The 25,337-nt window shown below is 40.4% G+C and overlaps 2 protein-coding genes and 1 long non-coding RNA gene across 5 annotated transcripts in view; 2 read left to right on the top strand and 1 right to left on the bottom strand.

Annotated features, from left to right (window-relative positions):
- The first annotated feature begins 332 nt into the window (after nt 1–332).
- Nucleotides 333–18,172, top strand: LOC146480526 (uncharacterized). 2 transcript variants are annotated; one of them, XM_085109707.1, is made up of 9 exons: nt 333–720; nt 1,463–1,597; nt 2,178–2,267; nt 3,412–3,479; nt 4,449–4,535; nt 5,071–5,163; nt 7,642–7,761; nt 8,424–8,528; nt 9,224–18,172. In XM_085109707.1, the coding sequence occupies exons 4-9, from the start codon at nt 3,416–3,418 to the stop codon at nt 17,134–17,136; spliced, it is 8,382 nt and encodes a 2,793-aa protein (XP_084965833.1). In that variant the 5' UTR covers nt 333–720; nt 1,463–1,597; nt 2,178–2,267; nt 3,412–3,415; the 3' UTR covers nt 17,137–18,172. The 2 variants fall into 2 exon arrangements, with proteins under 2 accessions (XP_084965833.1, XP_084965834.1); XM_085109708.1 differs by lacking the exon at nt 1,463–1,597.
- A 2,536-nt stretch (nt 18,173–20,708) lies between these two features.
- LOC146480527 (uncharacterized) overlaps nt 20,709–25,337 on the top strand; it is a 20,496-nt gene continuing 15,867 nt past the window's right edge. The window contains exon 1 of the mRNA XM_085109709.1: nt 20,709–20,943. The gene's annotated coding sequence lies outside the window, so the exon portion shown is untranslated. The remainder of the gene's footprint in view (nt 20,944–25,337) is intronic.
- Nucleotides 22,824–24,366, bottom strand: LOC146480528 (uncharacterized). Of its 2 annotated transcripts, none has more exons than XR_014864662.1 (2): nt 23,580–24,366; nt 22,824–22,983 (listed from the first exon to the last, which is right to left on the bottom strand). It is a non-coding gene; the product is annotated as an uncharacterized LOC146480528 (long non-coding RNA). The 2 variants fall into 2 exon arrangements; XR_014864661.1 differs by lacking the exon at nt 22,824–22,983 and adding an exon at nt 23,194–23,461.

The following is a 25,337-nucleotide window of genomic DNA, read 5'->3' on the forward strand; positions in this document are numbered from 1 at the left end:
TGTTGCTGAAACTACCACCCTGTGAGGAAAGGGAGGCAGGGAACGGAGGCCACGTCCTTACTTGACCACAAACGACTCGGTTTGAGGGAATATATGTAACATGTCGTGAGTATCATTTGGAAGACAACAAATTCAATTTTTTTTTATATGAGGCTATGTTGCTGTGATACATCAGCATTTCCGTCTGCTTTGGGAAATGACTATAATTAACGGTTATGAATTGCAAGGGCTCCAAATTAACCACTTGTTTTCAGTGGACAAGATCACTTGGAATTTATCGTTTTCTATCAATTAAACAATTAATAACAATAAAATAAAAGGGAAACCACACTGGCATGATTTGACCACAAATTTAGAAACTTGGGGTGTAATGTAAGTACAGCAACTAAAATTTGGTTGACCCCCACGCCACATGAACTGAATTCCAGTTTCCTCTGTCTCTGATTCCGCGTTCCACTCAATTTTTCTTAATTTGTCTTTGATGAGAAAACATACATATTATTCAGACAAAACAATTTTTCTAGGAATTACAAACAATAGGAGTTTTGAAAGGAATTGAGTTCTCAAGTTTCTGAGAAAGATAGCTGAACCTTTCTCAGCTGCTTTCTCAGGCTAGTGACAAGAAAACATATTAGATTTTGCCTTTACAAGGAATCTCGAAAAAAGAAGAACACCTTTATAGGCACGGAACCTGTTCACTTCCTCTGAGATCCTGCGCAGGTAAGCATACAAATCATTTGATTTATTCAACTTATTTTGCCTCTTAGCACTTTTTATGATATTAAAGTGAAGATTATGATCCATGAGTGCCAAGAGACAGAGCAACAGATTTTCGTCCAAGACGACTGACATTCATTAGTGTATTCTCAGTTTGCATAAAGATCTCAGTGACAGACCTTAGAGGAAGTTGCATCCAATTTCCTTGAAATTTAACACCAACTAACGCGACATGTTATGCAATACCTTTATAAACAACTGATTTAAGATAAATCTGAAGCAATGTTATGTGAATTTCAGAACTTTGTAAGTAAACAAATATTGTAATGACCTTCAATTTCCTGAACAACAAATAGTGTTGTTTGAACGTATCCCAGAATTTTGAATATACACGTAAATTATATCTCAAAACTTTCCTCGATTTTATTAAGCTGAGTGAATACGGTCTTTTTATCTTTGCAGCAATATTGTGCAACAAACTTGAGATATTCCAGTATTCCAATATTATATGTCGACATCAATCACGTTATTTATTAAGAACTCATTGTCAGCTTCTATTCCAGCGTTACAATATCGGTTGTTATTTAGTATCATTTCCTTCCTTGTTTTCACTATTCCTGAAGAGGTTGAGTGAGTCTAGAGCACAGACAAAACAGCAGAAATAAACCTTTAAACGAACGGTCTTTTAATAGTTTCATTTGAAGTAGCTGCTAGTTGAATCGCTTGTTGTATGTATTTAAACTAGGTCGATACATCAGCTGCAATCGGTGGATGGATGTCTGCTGCCTGTCCGAGTCTTCATTTTTACTTTTCTCTAAGTCTACGAGATCCGAAAGAAATATTAACAAATCTAAACTGGTATACAGAGCTGAATGAACAGGTAATAGAACCAGAAATGGAAAAGCTTTAAGATATTTGTGTAGAGACGATTCTCGAACACCCCAATCGACACTCGAGGCCACCGGGAGTTTCTTCGCTGTATTAACCGCCTATTAAATGTCTATCCTAAAATAAGCGCCTCCTTAATGTTAAGAATTAATTAATCCGCGGTGATAAACAGTCAGAAAGCATGAGCATTGACTACCTTTTCCTAACACATCCAAGTTGTATTGGCAAGTTCATACGTACATTGTCTACAATTCCATTCAATTCAATTGAGAAAGGAACAATCTGAAATTACGTTACTTCCGAATTGTTATTGAGAATCAAATTGTAAAACAAGTACCGTTTGCCAAATTAACTTTAATGATTACAGTTTTCGATTTTATCCACAGATTTTGAAATTAAATTAAAGTTACCACTACATTTCACAAACTGAGACTGGACTTTGGAGTTATCTTCGCTAGGTCATCGGCGACGAGCCATGACACACAAATTATTAGCATAACTTGACATACCGGAGCCTTCTTTAGTACTACAACAATATCCGCCTTAGTACGTTTTATACTTCATTTTTGCAGCACCTCAAGTTCATTTGAATGCTTGGAATGAAACAGAAGGTCCTCTAACATTTGAAGGGCATTGGAGAAGTAGAATAGGTGTTAAGTCGGGTAAGTCACTATTTTGCGGCACAAATCACGCGATAAACCTTTTATTACTCAAAGCATTCAGGCATTCAGTTCTTTTCAGTTGCAATTGTTTCGATGATCACGATAATATGTGAACTTTGTCTCACAGTTTTAATATAGTTTATTTCACCAACACGACCTACGCAGCGAGGACTAGTCAGTAAGTACTGAATTCAGATCTAAGTTTTGATCATTGAATACAAGACGACTCAATCCTCCAATTTTTAGCAATACTCTTTTCGTGTTTTCTTCTCCTTATTAATCATAAACATAGAGTAAAGGTTCTTCTATGAAGTCTGTAGAAGAAACTAGAGTCAACACTAAACATTTTGACATTTACTAAGTTCGTCACTATAGTGGCAAGATACTAGGGTGTTGGTAACTAACAATGGATCGTAAATCACTTATAAATTGAAGTTCATAGTTTACTTTAAAGTACAGTAGTTCCTAAAGTTAATTGAAAACATCCAAGTCGTCACATCACCGTCAGATCTGATGCTCTAACCAATTTAATGAGCTACTAGGGGACTCACCAGGCCGGCACCCAACAATAACTGACAATTTTAAAAGCAAAATACGTAAATGTTCACTTGGACATCTCCAGTGTTACCAAATCATTTTGTACTCTTTTAAAGGCATATTTGTGTAAGCTAATACAGATTGATTTGTTCGGATGCTTTAGCTGAAATTTTTAACCACAGAAAATTTTAGGAAACGGAATTCTACTCCCCGAATTTACCATTCGTTGTTGGTTTTACGAAAAATGCTAGCTAAGCTTCTTACAACATATTTGACCCTTGGAAAACGAGAGGAATTGGTACGTTTTCCAGCGTTAGGAGATTTTGAGCTGACATTTTGCCGAAGAAAACTGTAGATTTTCTTTACTGGCGACTAAATCTGAATTTGCAAGCCAATTAAGGCCATCCGAACACTCAGGTACTTGCCACCGAAATGAACCCTTGGGTGCCCCTGGCTCGCGGTGAGCGTGACTCGAGCTTGATCATGTAGTAGGTTCATACAGCATACTGCTGGGATCAGCAATGTTGAGAGTGTTCACTTAGCTAATAAGAAAGAAAGATGGTAAATGTGAAGCTCGGGGTTTTTTTTTTCGCTTTTTTCTACGCAGCACTATGCCCTCGAATAAACAGAAATGGAGTAAGAACTTCAACAAAAGGAACCAGGAAATTTCTAAAGGTAATGTTAACGTTTTTTATATGTCTTGGCATACTTTTGCACAGATTTCTGGAACACAAAATTTACTAACACAACAAAGGAAGCTATCTAAAAGATTCAAGATTCATTCAAGCAGGAATGTCCTACCCCAAATTTGGGTCAACAACTGAAATAAACCGTCACTAATCATCGAAATAGCGTATCTTTTTGCTTACCCATTAGCCCCATTGAGAGGGCCTTTTTTTTTTTCCTCGAAGTGAGATCCAAAATATTTCATCTTCTAACGCAGAACACGAGAATGATTAACGATTATATGATGGCAGTGTATTATCAATATTTTGAGATATGCTCAGGACCTTTTTGTAAGTTGTATGATAACCGTTGCGTTTTCAGTTGTGTAGCGAGAAACGATTTCCAAATCATGAACCATATTCACAAAGGGTATTCAATTGGAAATGAAATCTCTTTGTAATAGAAACAGCCTTCTTTCGTGAGATATTTACGTTACATTTGATGGACGTCTGCAAAATTGATGCGCAATTACATTACATTTTGTTGTTATGTTATGTTATGTTATGTTATGTTATGTATATGGCGGTAATCGCAATGCTCCTCTCTAGAATAAGCCCTCACACCCATACTGTTTGAACACACCAATCATTTATAAACAGTAAACGTAGTCTCATTAGAGGGATTATGTGATGAGACTCGATCCAGGTCAACTAGTTTGCAGAGAATAAATGACCAAGGCTTTAGAACACACCCTTTGGCATTCTCAATTGATTTGAATAAATTACACTGAGATGAAGTTACCACAGGCTCAACTTTAGTGCGCCTTTCAATAACATGCGAACTATGAACCTCAAACCCAACTAAGGGTCTTGAGCTTCAGAGTTCGCATGTTATTGAAAGGCGTAGTAAGAGGACATGCTAAGGCGTGCTGACTAATCACTAAATCATTTTGCTTGTTGCCATTCTTGAACAATTCAGCGTCTGAGGAACCATTGGACCAAACTCGACAAGAAGGAAAAGAAGAAAGTCAGGGTGCATGTGGAACAGCTGCTGATGAAAAACCAGGTAAGGGCAGGAGAAGTGGTTGCCTTTGAGCCAATACGAATGCCTCACATCTGGACAATTACAAAAAACACAGATAACGGAATGAACCAATCAAAATTCGCACAAAAGCACACAACAGGCCAGCGCCAGCCAGGCGCGGGAAAAACGCGCACTCTCCAAACTGGTTTAGGTTTTTGGACTCAAAGAACCTTTTACCCAGCGGAGAGCAACCGGACTTCTGAAGCTTCTTTTTCCCTCGCGTGGCTAGTGCCAATTAATTGAGTGAATGCTTGCTGATGAGAACTCTATTGCAATTGGAATACGTTATGCAGTGTAAACTAGTTTCTTTTACCAGCGCTACCGTCTTTAGGACTACCGCTTTAACAAAAAACAAAACAAAACAAAACAAAAAACAAACAAAAACAACAACAACAACAACAAAAAAAAAACAACGGTGATAAGCAATTACTGGCCACTTTATTGGCTCCGAAACACCTTATGTTTTCTCTTGTACGCAAAACAGAAATGAATGGAATTGTTCTTTTATTTAATTAAGATGGTAGTCATAAGCGACAAGGCCGCTGGGTAAGAAAGCAGCTGGAAGGAAAAAAGGGAAAACACCAGGGAAGAAAAGAGTCTCCTATTTCAGGTAAGTGCCTGTTTTTTTACCACTTAAAAGTGATCAGTCAGTTGCTTGATGGAACTGAACAAATTTTGCTTCCGCATTTTGCATTTGGACAGTGTCATGGAACAGATTTCTGCTTGCGAAAATTGAAACACAAACAGCAATCTAACAATGTAATGCTCAAAAGCTAACGTTCAAATGGTCATAGGTGAGAATTTCGTTCACAAAGTGGAGACGTAGAACCACATTTCACAACATAACAAAAAGTCCTACAGGAAAGCCTAGCCTAACGCTGTTCAATGGATGAACACTTAAGATTTTTAAGGACAGAAGGGCAAGTTAGAACGAAAAGTAGGCTCAATTGTTTAGCTTGGCAGTCAGTCCACTTAATAATCTCTTCAAAAAGTAGTTTAACCCACTTTTAAACATTGAGTAGTAGTTCTTCAATACATTTACAATTTCATTGCAAACCTTTTCCAATAAATATCCTTAGATATATTTCCAAGAAGTTGCCGTTTTTGCATTTGCACGTAATTGGATACCAAACTGAGTTACTTGGAAATATAAAATGCTTTGTACGATTCTTATTCACAAGTTGAATCGTATTAAACACGAACGAGTTGGTTCACTACAGGCACCCCTTTATTCTTTTTTACGGGGATTGCTATGACGACGAGGAGGCTTTGTTGCCATCTTTTGGGATGCAACATCAACGCTTTTTAGTGGTACTTTCCGTGGGTTTTTCGTTCATCTTTTTGTTGATCTTCGACGGATCTTCGGCATTCCCAAGGGATAAAAATTTCTGGCTATTTCAAATAGGAATAAGTTTTTGTTAATACGTTGGAGAAAAACATGGGTGCAGGGGGGAAGGGGGGGGGGGGTGAGGTGGATACTCCTTGAAATCCTTTGTTGAAGGATCAAATTCGTTGACTGTGATCTTGTTACTATTTGCTTGTTTTAAGCCGTCATGAAGGGTAGGGTTGGGTGGGTTAAGAGGGGGTAGGGTGGGTACTTCTTGAAATGTTTCGTTAAGAGGTTTATGTATAAGTCATTTCTAGCAGTGCCAATTCGTATGAAATTAAGCTAACAAACGGCGTGCCCCACGGTAGAGGTGAAAAAAGTTGATTCCTTAATTTCTGAGCATACTTTCCTTCTGGCGGGAGGCAAAGTTCGCGATTGCGTGTTTCGTTCCCTTTTTTGCCAGAAAAAAGAAGAGAGTATTCCTATTTTCCCCTCTCGTACTCTTTTTGATACGGTTTATATTACTTTGATCAAAAACGATTCCTTGAAACATAAGCAAGCGAAAATTAAAGTTAATAGCCAACGTTTCGGCCTCATCGTGACACCATTTTCAAAGCAAGGTGGATAAGTTAATGCGAAGATTTGATTTCTATACTCTACAGTCTCTACAAATTAGCAAATTAACAATGGATCACTGTTAAACTCAGCTCCCAGAATCAAGACCAAGGTCTACTTAAACTTAAAACCAAACAATACGGGCCTCTTACTCTACTACAAGAGCCACGTGAATAATCGGTGAGCGCAGTCTAATCACCGCCATGTTAAATCGAGCCTACCGTATATCTTCCGACTGGTCGTACTTCTCACAAGAATGCGATCGACTAGACACAGTATTCTAAAAGCTTAAGTACCCGAGGCACTTATTCAATTCAGCTGTCAAGCAATTCGTAAAGTATCAGACCAACAGTGCACTCCATCAACTGAAATATCTACACCCACCATCCCGGCGAGTTGTCATACCATTTAAAGATCAGGCCTCTGCTAATGTAGTGAAGAAACGTATCACAGACCTCAGCTCAAAAATCAAGACCACAATTCAGCCTGTGTTCATCAGCAGAAAACTCATCGAAGAACTTAAAGTTAGAGAAGTCAAGCCTGCCACTGTTAACTAAATGTTCGAACAAATTTGATTGCGTAATTAAGGAGATGCTTTTCATAAGAAAACTTAAGCCATCCCTAAACGGGCAAACAGACTCGATTCGCGCAAAGGTATTCACTTGAAGAACTTGTGATCCATTGCTAATATGCCAAATTGTAGAGACTGTAGAGTATAGAAATCAAATCTTCCCATTAATTTACCCACTTTGCCTTGGGAATGGTGTCGCGATGACGCCGAAATGTCGGCTATTAACTTTAATTTTCGCTTGCTTATGGTTCATATTGTGAATAAAAATAGTGCGCGTCCATTTTCCGTTAAGTAGTCTTTATAAACCGGCTAGACAAGCATATAATGCTTTCGCGCACTCCGTTTGGCTTCTTATTGTCCTTATTAGTACTTCCTCGCGGATCGCAGACGCAATACCACAGGTTCTTCAGAAAGTAATACCCTTATCTAGTGGTAGATATTAACCTCGTTGCCTCGGGTCTAGGTAAATATCCACATCCTCCTGGTGAATAATAGCTGTTAATTATGATTACATTACTACATCGTTTAATCGCAGTAGTCCGGTTTCACAAGACGGACTTTTCACGTTCTTTTAGATGCTGGAGTGAATCAGGGAGGGACCCAAAACAAAACAGGAGTAGACAGCCAACCGCTGACATCAAAGGGGACAAGTGGAACCTCCGGTAACAGCCAATCAACTACAAGGAATGCACAAGGTACGTGAACTGTTACCCAATGCAACACCTTAATTACAAAGTGATCAAAACCAAATTTCTCCGAACATTATCATTTACATCACGAAGGGAAAAGGCGAGAAAACAGAGTCGAAAAAGGAAATCACCAACTTGTGGATTTCCTGTTGTGCATAACAGCCAATGCTCAGATGCTCAAGAAGGTTCATATGTGAACGCAAAGACACCAAGAGATGTTGTTTCTATCAGAATTCGAAATGAATTTATATCGCACAGGCGATATAGGTGGCCCTTGTTGTTCTGATAGATTGGAAAATTCAATCCATCTATTAAAAAAATACTCCAGTTAAACATTTTGCTCGATTTCCATACACCATGATATCTTGTTATGCTGATAATTTTATAGTTTTTCTTTATTCACGATAACACAGGGTAATACAGAAATAGTTTAGCATATTTAATCTGTTGTGTAGCTATTTATCCCGTGGATAAAGTTACCCGTTCTTTGAACAATCTTCGCCTGATGTATAAAACAGAAGGAACTATGTATACACAACACTCTTTCATTTGGCCTTGGCTTCAACAGGCAATAAAGCAGAATAAAATTCCCAACATTTAACACAACAACGAGGGTGTAAGTGATGCTGCAAAATGTATAACTTGAATAGATTTCCTCTTCTTTTCAGGTGACAATTTCAACAAACACCGACACGCTCAAAAAGGGCGCGGAAGAGGAGCATCAATAACCCGTGAAAAAGTGACCTCACCAAATGGCAGAGGGAAGCCTTTAGGTGAGTAAATGAAAAAAGTCGCAACTGATGAAGACCCTTGAATAGTTTTGTTATTTCAAAAGAAAATACTTAAGGGGGAGTTTTTGATGAGAGCCCGAGCTCTAGGCGAGTGCTTGCATCAGGCTATGCATACACAACGTGTAAGGCAATGTGACGTCAAAACTGTAGGAGTCTCGTGCAAAATGGAGACTCAACTATCAGAACCCACGTTACATGAAGGAGCATAGTTTTCAATCACTCAAAAGCACGAGTTATCGTGAGTGACAGGTAAGGTGTTATGAAAGTATGGCCACCACATTTTCCTAAGTAACTCCACTGATGAAACCACGGTTGAGTGAGTTTTTTTTACATAAAAGAGGCGCACACTTCATCTTTTCTCTTGGAGGCAAAGGTATAATAATAAAGCCTCTCGTAATCAACTCCCTAAAAATTACCAACTAGGTTTGAAAAGGTTAAATGCAAGTCGATGCCAAGGTCAACTAATCTTAGAAACAATTGATGGAGATAAATGTGGTAAATATATAGCTTGGTCAAAAGTAAACTACAACTTTGAGAGTACAAAGAATAAAACGGTAGTTCGCAACACGTCGGTAGTTAGAGTATACGAACAGTGTGTGAACAGCCATGGCTTGTGATAAACCGAATACAGTTTACTATAATGATTTATGTTGTGATTTGCTGTATTTATAACACAGGTAGTAATAACCAAGAGCAACGACCAGGGAGACCGAATCCATGGAATAGAAATCTAAATTCAAATAGTCAAGCCTTTGGCCGTCGAGTGATCTCGTGCAAGAGCAACGTTAACAATCTCGATCTGAAATATTTGAAAGAAAAGGGCCCCACCGAGGTGCTCCACAGGCTAAATGAGGGAATGGCGCAGCTTAAGTTCTTTCTTCGATCACAAGGGGAACAACACAACAGCGATGAATTTGTCGTTGACTTAACCTGCACGTTGGCTATCGCCTGCAGAGCTCCACCGGACGAGAACACGAACAGGATTCTAGCTGCGCTTAAAGGTTCCTTATTTTTGAGCTTGAAAATTCCGGATTTGCTTGATCGTGTGCAAGAGTCGATGATCTTGAATGACGACGATTCTAGAAGAAAGCTCATTGAATGCCTCATTATAGTTTTCACGAAGTATTTGACGCACTTGCCTAGTTCGTATGCTGACTTGCCTTATGTTCAGTTAAAACTAGCCTTGGATCAATCAAGCATCGAGAGGAAAGAGGAGCTTCAAATTGAGTTACGTGCTTTAAAACAAGCCAGAGATGATATCATTAGAGGCGAAAGGGAAAAGCGCGACAAACGTTACATCAATAGGGCAGGCGAAAAGCCTCCAAACGATTTCAGAGACCTACCAATTTGTCCCACGAACGAAGAAATCACAACTCAAGAACGGCCTTTCCTACGTGAGAACATTACAAAGGGAGGATACAAGAATGCAGAGCACTACCTTGATGTGCAGTTTCGACTACTTCGGGAGGACTTTCTTGAGCCCTTGAGGGAAGGCATTCAAGAAATTGTCCAAAACGTACCGAAGCAACAACGTAAGCAGTTAATAAAAAACTACCACAAGGTACGAATCGTCGGCAAGGAATTCACCTGGCTTGGGATAACTCATCATCTTCAAATCGATGTTACCAGATTGGACACCAGCAGATGGCCGCATTCAAAACGACTAATGTTTGGTTCATTCCTTTGTCTTTCAACAGACAATTTCAAGACGATGTTTTTCGCAACGGTTGCAAACCGTGAACCAGAGGAACTAAAGGAAGGAAGAATCGATATTCGATTTATTGAAGAACAAGATGTCCGGGGGATCGAAAGCCGCGACGGCGTTTACCAGATGGTTGAGTCACCTGCTTACTTTGAATCATATCGCCACGTTCTTAAAGGGCTTAAGGAATTGGATGAAAAAACCTTGCCGTTTCAAAAATATCTCGTTGAATGCAGTGGAGAAGTTGATCCACCTGAATATCTAAGGCGCGATAGAACAGGGGGGGAACCAGTATGTTACGATCTTAGCAAGGCCCTTGATGTTCAAGATGTATCAAGCGCTACAGCAGTTCCTGTTCTAGTGCCTGAAGCCTGGCCCCCAGTTAACACACTTCCTCTGAACAATTCTCAGCTCGACGCCTTAAGAACCGCAATTACAACTGAATTTTCTGTTATACAGGGCCCACCAGGAACGGGGAAGACTTACGTTGGAGCCAAAATTGTAAGATGTTTGCTAGAAAACCGAGCTACGTGGGAACGTCAGCGCTCCTCACCAATGCTAATGGTCTGTTACACAAACCATGCACTAGACCAGTTCTTAGAGAAGGTGTTAGAATTTCTTCCCAAAGAAGAGATAATTCGTGTCGGAGGAAGAAGCAGAAGCCAGATTCTAGAGGGCTGCAACCTGAAAAATTTTACTTCCGTTTATAGGTTGCCTGCAAAACGCAGAGAAATCGAGACTAAGATAAGGCAAAATAAAGAACAAATGGAAAAGTGGAAGGAGATTCTTGTAAAAGCAGAGGAGAAGCTCCTGGAGTTCGATGATATTGAAGAGCTGCTGCATTCAGCACATACAGACCAGCTGTACAACGCCATATTTCCACCTCACGTGGCATCCGAGTGCCGAACCCCAGGCAACACCTTCAAACTGTGGTTATGCGACAACAAGCTAATTGGTTCTTACAACCAAATTACCAAGGTAGAAACAGAATACCAGACTGAGAGACATTCAGATGGATCAATCCTTGAGAAAAATGATTCAAATGGAGGATCTTATGATGCCATCGCATTTTTAGCACCACAGAATGTCGGTGAGAATAACACGAACAATCCACTGACATCTGAAACCCGAGATCCTTGCACAGCAGTGGATTCATCGAATAAGGCGGCCAAAACCCATATTATATCGAATGACAACTCAAAGCAGCAAGAGTTAAAGAGACATTCTCATGATACAGCGTTACCAGGAACTTTCTCAGTTGATCAAGGAAGCGGCTCAATTGGGAATCGGGCATTCTCAAATAACATCGATAAAGAATTGGTGTGGACACCTGTCGAAAAAGAAGTATCTCAAAGCGATGTCGGGAGCATTAAAAAACCTGAGGGCCCTCAAGTAAAGAGAGACCAAAACGATGAAAAAGTTGTTGAAGTAGGTTGGGCTGATGAAGAGACCATTGAAATAGAACGGGAGGCTGATTTGATACAATACAGAAGATGGATACAAGGTGATGAAGAACTCCTGCAGGTAATCTCAGAAAAAAAAGATGTCCTCTCAAGTGAGCAACATAAAGAAGAAGGGGTAAGCGAAGACACCAATGACGGGTGGGAAACAGTTACCTACAGAAAGCGCAACGCAAAGCTATTTCCTTGGCAGAAAACGAAAGGTGAAAATTCCCAAGAGAAGAAACTAAACGCTCATCAAGCAAATAACGTTGAAATTGACAACAAAACGGTAAATCCAAAGTCATCAAGGAAGAAAAAAAAGAAAAAGAAAAAGTCTAAAGTCAGAATCACTGGGGACATTTCCAGTTTGAAAGAAGTCCTAGTAAAGGAAATAATGATGTCCACTGAAGATGCATTGCATGTTGACAACATCTGGAATTTATCGCAATCGGATAGACTACGCTTATACCTCTTTTGGATTGAAAACTACCGTGAACGCTACAGAGTAGAGATTCACAAAGGTGAACAGGAACATCAACAGCTTTGTGAAGAGCTGGAGGTAGTTAGATTTGAAGAGGAGGAACGGGTTATAAGTCGTGCCACTGTTGTTGGGATGACAACAAGTGGTGCAGCGAGGTATCACTCAGTACTTCAGAGGATAGCTCCCGCCATCGTTGTCATTGAAGAAGCTGCAGAGGTAATGGAAGCGCACATCATCACTTCCCTTTCACACAACACAAAGCACACGATTCTAATCGGAGACCACAAACAACTCCGTCCAAAGGCTACAGTCTACGAGTTAGCCCAAAAGTACAACTTAGGGGTCTCATTGTTTGAGAGAATGGTGATTAACAACATGGATTGCAAACGCCTATCCATACAGCACCGAATGCGTCCTGAGATTGCCGCCCTGACGAAAAGAATCTACGATCACGAAATTATTGACCACGAGACAGTTTGCCATTTTGAGGACATATCGGGTGTCAACCACAATCTGTTCTTTATTAATCATTGTCTACCCGAGACACTGATAGAGGGTCTACAGAGCTACTCTAACAGGCACGAAGCCGAATTCCTGGCAGCTTTTTGCAACTATCTTCTACTTCAAGGATACGATGGAAGTCAGATTACAGTCCTAACTATGTACACTGGTCAATTGCTTCTTCTCCAAGAACGTATGCCAAAACGAACATTTAAGGGAGTGAAGGTCTGTGCAGTCGACAACTTTCAAGGTGAAGAAAACGACATCATTCTTCTCTCTTTAGTGAGAAGCAATTCAGAAGGTCGAATTGGGTTCCTAGGTGAGTCCAACAGAATCTGTGTCGCATTGTCACGAGCCCGCAAAGGACTTTACTGCATTGGGAACTTCAGCCTATTGAAAATAAATTCCAAGCTATGGAAAGACATATTGGACGACATAGAAGCAAAGAACGCCATCGGCGACAGCCTGCAGCTGGTCTGCAAGAAACATAAGAACGTGACAAATGTAAGCAAGGCAAGGGAGTTTAATCCATTAGGGGGATGCAACATGCCTTGTGCAGTCCGTCTTCCTTGTGGTCATGCTTGTGCCAAGCAATGCCATACTTCCAGCCACAAAAAGGGGGAATGTCTAAAGATCTGCCTCAATAGATGCCCTAATGAACACCCATGCCGTTTTATGTGCCATTTTCCAGTCGATTGTCCCATGTGTTTTCACAAAATGCCAAAGACAGTCCCCAAATGTGGTCATGAACAGCAAATACCGTGTTGTGTTCATCCCGAAAAGTTTTCTTGCCGTGCAAAATGTGAGAGAATACTGCCATGTGAACACAAGTGTGGGAATGAATGTGGGCAGCAATGCACAATACTTTGCCAAGAGATGTGCATGAAATCTCTCCCATGTGGACACGAAAAACGCTTGCAGTGTCATAAAGATCCCATGGTTCACAATCACTGCAACAATCACTGCACCAAACTGCTGAGCTGTGGCCACCCATGTTCGAAGAAATGCAGAGAGAAATGCCAATGCAACTCTTTAGTTGACGTTCAGTTACCTTGTGAGCATATGACTCAAGTTTTGTGTCGCGTGAAAGATCATCCAATCCAGTGCTTTGCGAAGTGTAAAAGAAAACTGGACTGCGGACACGATTGCCCCGGGATTTGTCATGAGGACTGTACATTAAAGCAGTGTAAGGTTGACGTTGTTAAGATTCTTCCATGTGGTCACCAACAAATTGCTCCTTGTTACCAAGACCCAGAAACTGCTTTCTGTTACGCTCCATGTCCAAGAGAACTCGATTGCGGCCACAAGTGTTCTTCTGTGTGTGGCCGTCTGTGCCAAGAAGTTCACTGTGAAGAATTGTGTCAAAAGAGGTGTGAACGCGGCCATGCATGCCAGAGGCGCTGTCACTTTGGTTCATCTTGTGGTGATTGCATGATAGAGGTTAATATGAAAATTCCCGCATGTGGACACAACATTAAAAACCCCTGCTACCTTGATACAGCTACACTGAAATGCAAACATCCATGTGAGAGAACGAGAGTCTGTGGACATCCTTGTATAGAAATTTGCGGTAGGAACTGCGAAGCTCGGCTTTGTAAATTTCGTGTGCCGAGAACATTATCATGTAATCATGTGGTGACTTTGGAGTGCCACAAGAATACTGAGAATCATGATTGCAAGGAAATAGTACAGAAAGAATTGCCTTGCAAGCACACAATCAACCTTCCATGCTACAAAAATCCAGGAGACTGCACCTGCAGGAAGCAAGTCGATGTTAAACTGCCATGTGGGCATATGAAGTCCCTTCGCTGCTCCACAGTGACATCAGGCTTAACAGGTATTCAATGCACGGTCAAAGTACTGCGAACATTACCTTGCAATCATGAGGCAACTCTCCCATGCCATGCGGAAACAGAGGGGTATTGCTGTTTAAAGAAAATGGAAATTACACTTACCTGTGGACACACCAAGTTTGCAACTTGTTGCACCATACAGGATGAATTGCGAGATGGTGTTTGCGGCACAAAAGTGACGAGAAGACTGCCTTGTGGTCACGAAAAAGAGATGCGTTGCTCAAATAAACCTGACAAAGTATTCTGTGATGCCCCTTGTGAAAAAGTTCTTCATTGTGGACACCAGTGCCCTAATAAATGTAGCGATGATTGCACCAGCTTCCAATGTGCTGTTCCAGTTGAGAGGGAATTGAGCTGCGGATACCATAAAGTCACTTGTCATTGTTCTGAAGACGTGTCCCAATATATTTGTGTGAACAAGTGCAAGCGGAATTTGATATGTGGTCATCGATGTCCTGGAAGATGCTCTGATGACTGTAGCCAGTTCAAGTGCCAGAAGATGGTGGAAATTACACTTACCTGTGGACACACCAAGTTTGTAACTTGTTGTAGCATACAGGATGAATTGCGAGGTGGCGTTTGCGGCACAAAAGTAACGAGAAGACTGCCTTGTGGTCACGAAAAGGAGATGCATTGTTCAAATGAACCTGACGAAGTATTCTGTGATGCCCCTTGTAAAAAAGTTCTTCATTGTGGACACCAGTGCCCTAATAAATGTGGCGATGATTGCACCAGCTTCCAATGTGCCGTTCCAGTTGAGAGGAAATTGAGTTGCGGATACCACAAAGTCGCTTGCCGTTGTTCTGAAGACGTGTCCCAATATATTTGTGTAAACAAGTGCAAGCGGAATTTGATATGTGGTCATCGATGTCCTGGAAGATGCTCTGACGACTGTAGCCAGTTCAAGTGCCAGAAGATAGTGCTCACAAATCTCAATTGTCCAGGAAATCACAAGGAAGATATACCGTGTTTCCAGAGCAAAACTCGTACCTGCCAGGCACCTTGTCAGCTTCGAAAGAAATGCAAACATAAGTGTAAAGGTGTATGTGGTAAACCTTGCTCTTATTATCCTTGCGATGTGGTTGTGGATAAAACCCTCTCATGTGGTCACAAGATTAAGGTGCCTTGTGACTATTCCGTTGATGATGAACAATGCTCAGTTGAATGTGGAGCTAAGCTGCCATGTGGTCACCAGTGTGCCGCAGCATGCGGTGACTGCCAGCCAAGGGGTTCACATGAGATGTGTCGCCACCCATGTGGTCGACTACTCGTCTGTTTGCACCGATGCAAAGCTACATGCAGTGAGCCCTGTCCACCCTGCGGCAGAGAATGCAATCGACGCTGCCCTCATGCAAAATGTACCAAACGTTGTTCACAACCGTGCGAGCCTTGTAAAAAACCGTGCACCTGGAGTTGTCCTCATTACCAGTGCAACAATCCCTGTGGAGAGGAGTGTGACCGCCCTCCATGCGATGCTCCCTGCCCCAAGAAGCTCGCTTGTCGCCACCCCTGTATTGGTTTGTGTGGAGAGATCTGCCCAACATTGTGTGCTATTTGCCATGCAAAAAAGCTGTCTTCCATGCTGGGTGGAGGACGTGATAAAAGAACGGAAAGCACAAAATACATGCAGCTTCTTGATTGTGGTCACATCCTGACAGTTGAAGAAATGGACATGTGGATGATGCGCCAACTTGGTAGTGATGTTCAACTCATTCAATGTCCTAGGTGTTCCAAAGCGATCACCTTCAGTTTTCGTTATGGAAATCTCATAAAACGCACAATGATGAACAATGAAAGTGTTAAGAAAGAAATTCATCACCTTGCAAATGAGGCGATCCACTTCTGTGAAGGTTTACTGGGAGACGTAAGTCTTCTCCGCGATAACTTGCGGATGATGGATTTTCCAAGAGACGTCCTGACTGCACTACAAAAACAGGCGAAGGTACAAAGACTCCCACGGCATCCCCACTCCGAGGTTGTGGATAGGATTCACATGCGCAATATTCCATTTCTATTTGCAATTAAAAATCATCTTTTCATCATGCACCTGGTGAAAAAAGTGCAACTCCGATTGCAAAAGGTAACAAAGGATCAAGTTTGTTCAAGAGAACAACTGAAGATAAAGCAACATACAAGCACTATCAATGAAAGCTTAGAAGAAATCTTACAGTACCTAATGAAGCCTCAACTGGATTTGAGAACTCTTGATCAAGTTCACGTACACACAAGAAAGTTTTCTCTATTTGCCCGCATTTTGCAAGCCCAATACGAAGCCAGCAAGCACCAAAGACGGCTCTCAAACATTGGCGAAAAACGTTTAAAAATGGCTCACGATGAATTCAATTTGTTTCTTCAAGGGCATGATGATGCTCTTCAGTTGGACTGGTTGGAGAGAATTGTCACTTTGTTGAGTAAAGAGGTGGGTCTCGTATCTCTTCCACCTGAGGAGTCTAAGGACTTCGCGAACTTTCCAGGCTTTAATAAAGGAGTATGGAAATTATGCGAACATCGTGAAGTGTATTTCACAAGATCGATCGTGCGCAATGGAGAAGATGTCAGTGTTGTAAGCAAAAGCTGTGGACGGTGTGTCGACAAAGGGGAAAGCGACTAAGAAATTAATGCGGACGATTGCTGCGAATACACGCTCAAGAACGCATGTCTTGAAGGAGCAAAGGTCAAGTGTGTCCACTCGGATATATTGAAAACGGACTGCGTGGAATGCACAGAAAAGAAAGGGAGAAGGAGAATTAGGCGTAGAGGGTAATCACTCCTCTCCTGGCACGGCTTAGCCATTGAAATCTCCTACTTCCTCCCCTTTTCGCGTTTTGCGCGCTAGGTAGTACTGAGTGTGACTCGTGTAGGGTCACACTCTACTTTGGTAGATAGTACTCGCAGTTAGCGTTTTGACATCATGGAAGAAGTTCATAAAAATAGTTAGGGTGTCTATGACTTGTTATGTTTGGTATTGTTTTCCATGTTAAGACTTTTAAAATGCCTTGTGCCTACCAGCGTTTGCTATGGAGTATATATATTTTTAAAAATAATTAATGCATTGCAAGACAGCAAGTTTTAGTTTCTGTGGCATCAGCTCTCCGCTTTACTGAGTTTAATATTTTACCTTCTAGTATTCTTACTTCGTCTTATCTGTAAAGAGAGAAGCGGCTAGTCCTAATTTGAGAGCAGCGTAAGTTTGATTAGGGGCCCTTTTCTCCCCCAGAAGATAGCTTTGAAAAAAAAAACACTTATCAGGTTCGAGGAGTACCTCGATGCTATTTTTTGGTTGTTTGTTTTTAAGCTAATCAACTTTTGCACTTGCAGCTTTTGCTTTTATTAAAAAAACAAAATACGAATGTGTACCATACTCTTCATGAGACGTAAGCAGGTTTTAATTTGTACGTAAGTGACGCAATGAAGAGCGCAGAAAATTAAGGCGTAAAGGTTAAAAGCCTCCAACAAAATATAGGCGTTTCGATCAAGCAGTTGCATCAAACAAATTAATTAGAACTTGTTAGAAAAAATTTCCAATCAATGGATTTTCAATATAATTTTTTATCACTGATTAATAGAACATACATATATTTTTACTAATTGTTTACACTAGATCGAATAAAATAAAAGCAAAACAAGTTACCGTTGACGAATCATGACTGTGACTGTTCAGTATGTTTTAGAACTCTAATGTGGGTGACATAAAAGAGCAATTATTATCATTTCCACCTAAACAGGAATCTGACACGGATTCTAAGGCAAACGAAAAGAAATAACTGTCAGTATATGAATTTGGCACGTGTTGTCTAATTGGGTTCGTTTTATTTTTACCTCGGGATTGTCGTAGCAACTTCGAGGCTTTGCTAGGCGGTTTTTGGAGCGCAACGTCAGCACATTCCTGTTATTCCTTCCGTTAGCTTCTATGTGTTTTCATTGATCTTTGACAGATCTTTGACACTCCCAAGGGAGAAAAGTCGGTGTACTTTCGGGTCAACTCGTATCAGTTTGTTGTTAATCCATGAAGGGAAATAATGGGAGGGGTGGGGTGGGTGGGCACTCTTGAAATCTTTTATCGAGGGCTCATGTATGTGGATTGCAACCTGCAGCTATTTGTTTATTGTAAACCATCGGGGAGGGAGGGAGGGCTAAGAAGGGGGAGGGGGTGGGTACTTCTCGAAATTTATCGTTTTGACATCCCTGCTTGATTGAAAGCCAAAAACAAGCCATGTTCTTGAGTCCAGTCGTGTATGCTCAGTAAAAGGTTATTGCATTTTTTTTCATGTTTTGTACAATTATCCTTTAATTTTTCTGTGAGATAATTAAACAAAGAAACACACCAACAGAAAAAACCGGTGAAGTAAACCACAGACCGCCCCGGTCCCTATTTTTACTAGCAACTAGTGGAAGGGAGTACGCTATTCTTGTCGTGCAACAATTGTCTATAACTACCGCCCGGCGAGGACAAAATTGTTTCTACTCCGTTGCAGCAACTGAACTTCATCTCAAATTAAAGAAAACGCATGTAATAATAAGGAACTCGTCATTTCAAAACAATCCGATTCCGCGTCTCTCGCGTTTCAATGAGCAGGAATGTCCTTTCAAAGGGAAAGAAGGAGGCCACATCTTCATTCGACCTGGCGCAACTCCATTTCAGCCAATATCAGCAATTTATTATGAATATGGATTACATGTTAATAATATCAACCTATAGAGTTCTTTCATGTGCAGCTATATTGTGAGCCAAAACAGCAACATTTGTCTTCTTTGGAAGGATACCAAAATTAACAGCCATGAGCATACAACAAGCCAAATAAACTTTTCATTTTCTCGACAGGATTTCTTGGACTTTTAGGGAGTTTTTATTGTTCACATCTTCCTTCCTTCCTTTTTTTTTTGGGGGGGGGGGATCGGTTAAATCGTGGGGGCGCACAAAGAAAGCTTGAAGTTGTTATAAGGGTTGCCTTGAAAGTTCCCACTTTCCCTTAGGAGGAGAAGAAAACGTTCCAGTTTGTGTCGCGAGTGAACATAGTCGGTAATGCCCTAATTAAAGTAATGGGCAACACGATAGGTAACTACGGATGGACTCAAGACTGCTTCACGGAAATTAAAGATTTCAGATGCAATTTTTCGTGTGTCATGGTTTGTGACAATGTTTCGTTTCCCTACCAGTCAGAGAAGTCCATAAACTTAATTGCAACACCGAGTTCACCTTTTACTGAACAAACAGCGGTGTGAAGTTCTTTGACTGGCTAATCAGATTTTTCTTTTGCGGTGTTCGCTTATGGGAGCTTAGAAACAAAAGAAAAGTTTTAATCGTTCTCCTCGAAAGTGCCCGCGGCAACTTCCTGCGATGGCTGCTTACGGCAATGCCAAAATACAGACTTTGCATAGCAGTACAAACGGCGTTTTGTGAATGCGGTCGTAGAGTTGTATGCTTTCGAGAGTGCCCGTTAAGAGAACTTCCACTAAATGCTTTCAGGCATGCCTTAGCGTGTGGGAATTCAATCCGTACCTGAATACCAGGAGAAACAAACACCAAACCGAAAAAAGAAATTTCCAATAGAAGACAGTTAAATTCATTACAACTATGAAAATGTTACTATAAGATGTTATCTTTATCAGAGCTCTAGCTTAGAACACTTCTCGTACGCATCCCAAGAGACTGGGTCGGTGTGTTGAACGTTCACCGAATCGGGGAGGGGACGGGTAGTTTTGTTGAATGGAAATTAAGAATGTCCAGGAACTTACAAAAAGTTGAATGGATATTTTTTCGTTGAAGTTGAATGAATATTTGTGTTGAATGAAAGTATAATATGGCGTTGAAGTTGAATGAATGTTTGTGTTGAATGAAATGATATGGCGTTGAAGTTGAATGAATATTTCTGTTGAATGAAATTATATAGCGTTGAAGTTGAATGAATATTAGTTGTTGAATGAAATTATATGGCGTTGAAGTTGAATGAAAATTTAAACATAAATCCTTGAATGAAAATATTATGTTCTTGAATTTTGCTGCAAATGGCCAACCATTTTTCATCGTGCTCTTTCCAAATATACTAACAAATCCCATAATTTCTTTCATAAATTCAAATATTTGTGACGTCACACTTTAGAACTCTATACCCCGCATGCACTGAATTCCAGTTTCCTCTGACTCTGATTCCGTGTCCAACTCAATTTTTCCGACGACGACGTTTCCGAGAAAACAAATTTAATCAGTAGACAAAACAGTATTTCAAGGAATCGTAAACAGTAACGGCTTCAAAGGCTTGAGATCTTTAAGTTGCTGAGTTTGTGGGAACGATTTTTGAATCTTTCTCGTGCTAGGGACAAGAAACAATTGACATTGTTTACAATGCAAGGAATTCGAATGTTGACTGAGCCACCTTAAGCCGACGGAAATCTATCGATTGCTTGGGTGCCCACACAGGTAAGCATACGAAAACACTCAATTTATTCAACTCACTTTGCCACTTTTATCCAATTAAAGTGAAGGTTCTGATCCATCTGTGCCCCGCGAAGGGACACAGCAACAGTTTTCGCCCAAGATGACTGAGATTTATCAGATTATTCTCAGTGTGCTTGGCGACTTCAGTGACATGCAATTAGGAGGAAGTAACACGCAAAACAGCAGTGTTAACACGTATATTGTGCTACAAACTTGAGATATTCCAGGATTCCTGTCGAAATAAATCGCCGTACCATGTAGAACTCATTCTCATTTTCTATTCCTTAAAATGTCGGTGGTTACTTTTTAACATTTTCTTCCTTGTTGTCGCTTCCTTGTGCTAGCGGTAGCTAATTTGCATAACCTGCTTCGGGTCGTGTGTTTACTTTTGTTCTCTGCATCAGCTGAAACGTTTTTCTTGATAAAAGATGACGAGTTGACGTTTTTCGCCTCCATTTTAAGAACGAGGTATACATGCATGGATGGTTCGCTTGTTTTTTTTTCTCGCATTTCCCCTGCTTCGGTTCGCGTGTTTTCTTTATCAGTTATAAAAGAGTGAAATTGTAATCGGCGTTTTGCAATTTTCATTGTCGCCTCACGTTTAAAGAACGGGGTAAATATGCATGCATCATTTGCTTCAGTGTTTTCCTTTGCATCAGTTTTATTTATCTTCCCTGCTTCGACTCGCGTGCTTTAAGTTTACGCTCATAAAGACGTGAAATTGTACATATTCGGAGGGTTGTGATTTTCATTTTCGCCTCACCTTATTCTAAATATACATGCATGTATTATTTCCTTGTTTCCTATCGCATGTTTATTTGTGTTCCCTTCTTCAGGCTTTGTGGTTTTTGTAGCTGACTGGGCCTATCTTTTAATGAGATGTAATTTCACAAACTTGCCCGGGCAAAAGAATTTTTTTTTGTAATTTAATAACTAGGCAGAAGAGATGCAAGTCGTGCGACTCGAACGTGTTGACTAGGCCCTGGCCTTACTGAGATGTAGTTTCATCACTTGAATGAAAAGTGAGAGTTCATTTTTTTTCCTTGAAAAGTACCACATTCACCACTTGCACCAGTCGTACGACTTGTTCGAGTTGAATCTTCACTTTCACGAGTTGAACATGTCTGTGCCATGCGCTTAATGGACATGACTGTCACGAGCTGAGATTGGACTTTGGAGTTACTTTTGCAAAGACGTCACGTGACGAACCATGGTGGCATTAACATTGCATTTTAGTTATCTAGCCTTAATTTGCGCATCATGAATCGCCTTAGTGCGTTTTAAACTTCATTTTTAGAGAACTGTACAGGCCCGCAAATGATCCCCGGCCCGGAAATGACCCTCAAATTGGACAGCAACACCTCACCATAAATATGAATGGAATGGACTCAAATTTGGACAGTGGATTTAAGGGTACTTCCTGGGTTCGATAGGGTGAAAAAGTGAAAAAACGATTTTTTCGACCAAATAGAATTTAAGAATTTTATCTAACATTTACTGAAAAAAAAAATGAAAAGTATTTAAAAAAAAAAGCGCGAGATATTTAGGAAAACGTATTTCCATATAAAAGTAAATAAATAAAAAAGGTGTCATAATCTTCTTAGTGCGAGACGCCCCAGAGGAATTTTCGCGGCAAAACGCTTCATCCGGTAGCTCTTATTTCAGAAATAAGCATATTTTGTTTACATCTCGCCTGCAGAAAATTTCTCACTTCGAATTTTATATTCTTTGCGCTTCCCACATGGAAAAGTCATTAAAAAACGAAAAGAGCCTGTGGATAAAATCCCGGAAGAAGCCAGGGCCTACGAAAAAGGGAAAGATAGGTTTCAGCGAAGATCGAAAACGTGATCTTGCAGAGGCTCTTGGTTCGACGAAGAAACTCTAGTCGACGTTGAAGGTTCTGTCGAAGGTGATCACGAAGAACTGGAGCAGCGGCCTTCAAATTTATCCACTGTTATTGGATCAAGTACACAGAGGTCGATTGCCGTGCAAAAGTCCTGCAGCCGTAACTTTGCAAGCGTCCTGTGAAAATCTCAAAAAAAAAAAAAAGAAAAAAAATTCACCATTGTTTACTATTTTGATACCAGCATAACTCCAACTCCAAGATCTATTTTATTTGATAAAAAGACCAGAATAAAGATAAGGAAATTTTGGGTTATCGTGGCAGACAAACCTCTTTGATCTCCCTCTTGACATCTCCTGGGTCGAACGACTTTTCTAATAAAATTGAGCACAACCTCCGGAAATGTATATTCTGCATCCTCTGGGCCGATTTCTTTCTTTTGCAGCGAGATAAAACCAAATAACGTTTTACTGCGCGTTTGTAATGAAACATTGGCATAAAATCAGCAAGAATTAGACCGATGAAATAGAACTCACCAGAAGCGCATGATCCCACGTGTAATACTGGAGATAGCGCGTTCTGCGTGGCCCTTTCTCTCGCTTTTTGCTCCGCTCCACGCTATTTTGAAGATTTCTTACGAAGAAATCACCATCGTACCTAAATAACAGTAAAAATGCGATTTTCTTTCATTATACATTTCCTTTGATACGAAATGAATAATCGCTTTAGCTTGAAGCGTAAATTACATTACACGCAATCAAAACGAACAACCTACCCAATAGATTTCATCTCTGATATCAGTGCACTCCTCAAACTCTCCGCTGACGCGCTTTCGGTTTCGTTAGCCTTGGTTTGTCCCCGTTTTCCTGGTTGATTTTTACGTTTTCCTTTCGCCACTTTCCCCATCTCGCTTGATCACAACAGCGGGGTCTAACACGTGTCTGCAACGCGATACTTTTTCCGCGAAATTCTGTGCTATTGTTGTTGACGCCATGGGGTCCTGTTGCTCGATTGGCTCGCCACGTAATGAGGTGTCATAATCTCCTGTGAAGGCTTGTTTTTCTTGCAAACCTTTATCGAGCGAAAACTCGCACTTGAATTTTGGCAGAGTATGTCGACTTTGAACGAATTAATAGGGTATGTGGTTTTGACGGATTGTCGTGAAATTTGGCCAGAAGATTCGAGGGATATGACAAACAAAAAGGTGTCAGGGAATTTTGATTTTCAAAATATTTTTCCCGTGGCGACTGTTTACGCAACACGCCTCAAATATTTTTTGCTACTCAAACTTTAGACGTGGATATCTAAATAACCAATCAGAATTTCGAAAAAGCCTGACACCCTGTAGTTGATTGATGCCTTGTGAATAACACTGTGCAGCGATTTCGTTCTTCGCGCGGCGTTCGATAACCGATTAATTCAATGGAACGACCATCGGTCGATTCGAGGTTCTACTGGCTCCTGGCACTTAAAAAAGGAAAAGATCGCTAAATTATATTTTTTATAGGAAACTACATTTATTAAGCTTTATAATGATGTATAGTTTGTTAGAGGTTTGTTAAAACTTGCGCGCGTACAAATTTCAGTTTTTCCAAAGGACACCCGCGAACCCAGGAAGTATCCTTAAACTTTACACACTTCATTTTTTTTCTGGATAACACAACAGTCGTTATATTTAAACTATCGAATTTCACAACTTTAAAAATTTTAATGTAGTAGCTCAGTGCAAGGGAACAATTTACCTATAAACCGGAACAATTTTTTTACACCATGGACCTGGCACAAACTCTTAGATTTGCAATCAGTTAATATATTTTTTAAGGCACTTAATGAGTCGTTTCGATGATCACGGTTTTCTGCCGGCTATGTCATCACTAGCTAGAATTTTCTAATAAAACTATGATATCACCCACATATCCTGGACAATGAGGATTTTAAGTATCCAAGACTCCGTTCCCGTACAAACGAATACTGATGGAATTTAATCGTATAACCTGATTGGATTGGACAGAATCGTCCAATTTTAAGGCAGTACGCGTTTTTCTCTCTTAAATGAAAACTGAGTCTAGGTTTTGTATTAGGTAGTCTGTGCAACAACTAAGTTAGAGTTTAAACAGTCGTTCTGTAAGCTAGAAGTCTTCAAATAATCGCGTGCCATGTCACATGATAATAGTCAGTTAATATACTACTTAGTTCTTTGTCTTAATTAGTTCAGCCATCCGAGTTCAGAAATATTTTCTTCAGCCATCCAAGCTGTTTTTTTTTTATATATTGAATGTGTGAGGGTGCCTCTATGAACTGAACTTATTGAGTTACTAACTTAAGTGCGATGGTCTTTCATTCATGATCACCTGGTCTCAATATTTGACTATTTCATGAAGTCACGATCATTTTCATTAAATTCGAATTCCACGGACATAATACGATTCACCCACAATGGTGGCCAACTCCCGGTTAGCTTCGATTGCTCATTTGGTGATAGCATTGTTCCTTCCTGTTCGAAGTGACCCGTTCAAGCCTGCTTTTTTTTTTT

The sequence above is a fragment of the Pavona decussata genome, unplaced genomic scaffold (genome assembly GCF_977016875.1).
Source record: "Pavona decussata unplaced genomic scaffold, jaPavDecu1.1 SCAFFOLD_53, whole genome shotgun sequence".
NCBI classification, from domain to species: Eukaryota; Metazoa; Cnidaria; class Anthozoa; order Scleractinia; family Agariciidae; genus Pavona; species Pavona decussata.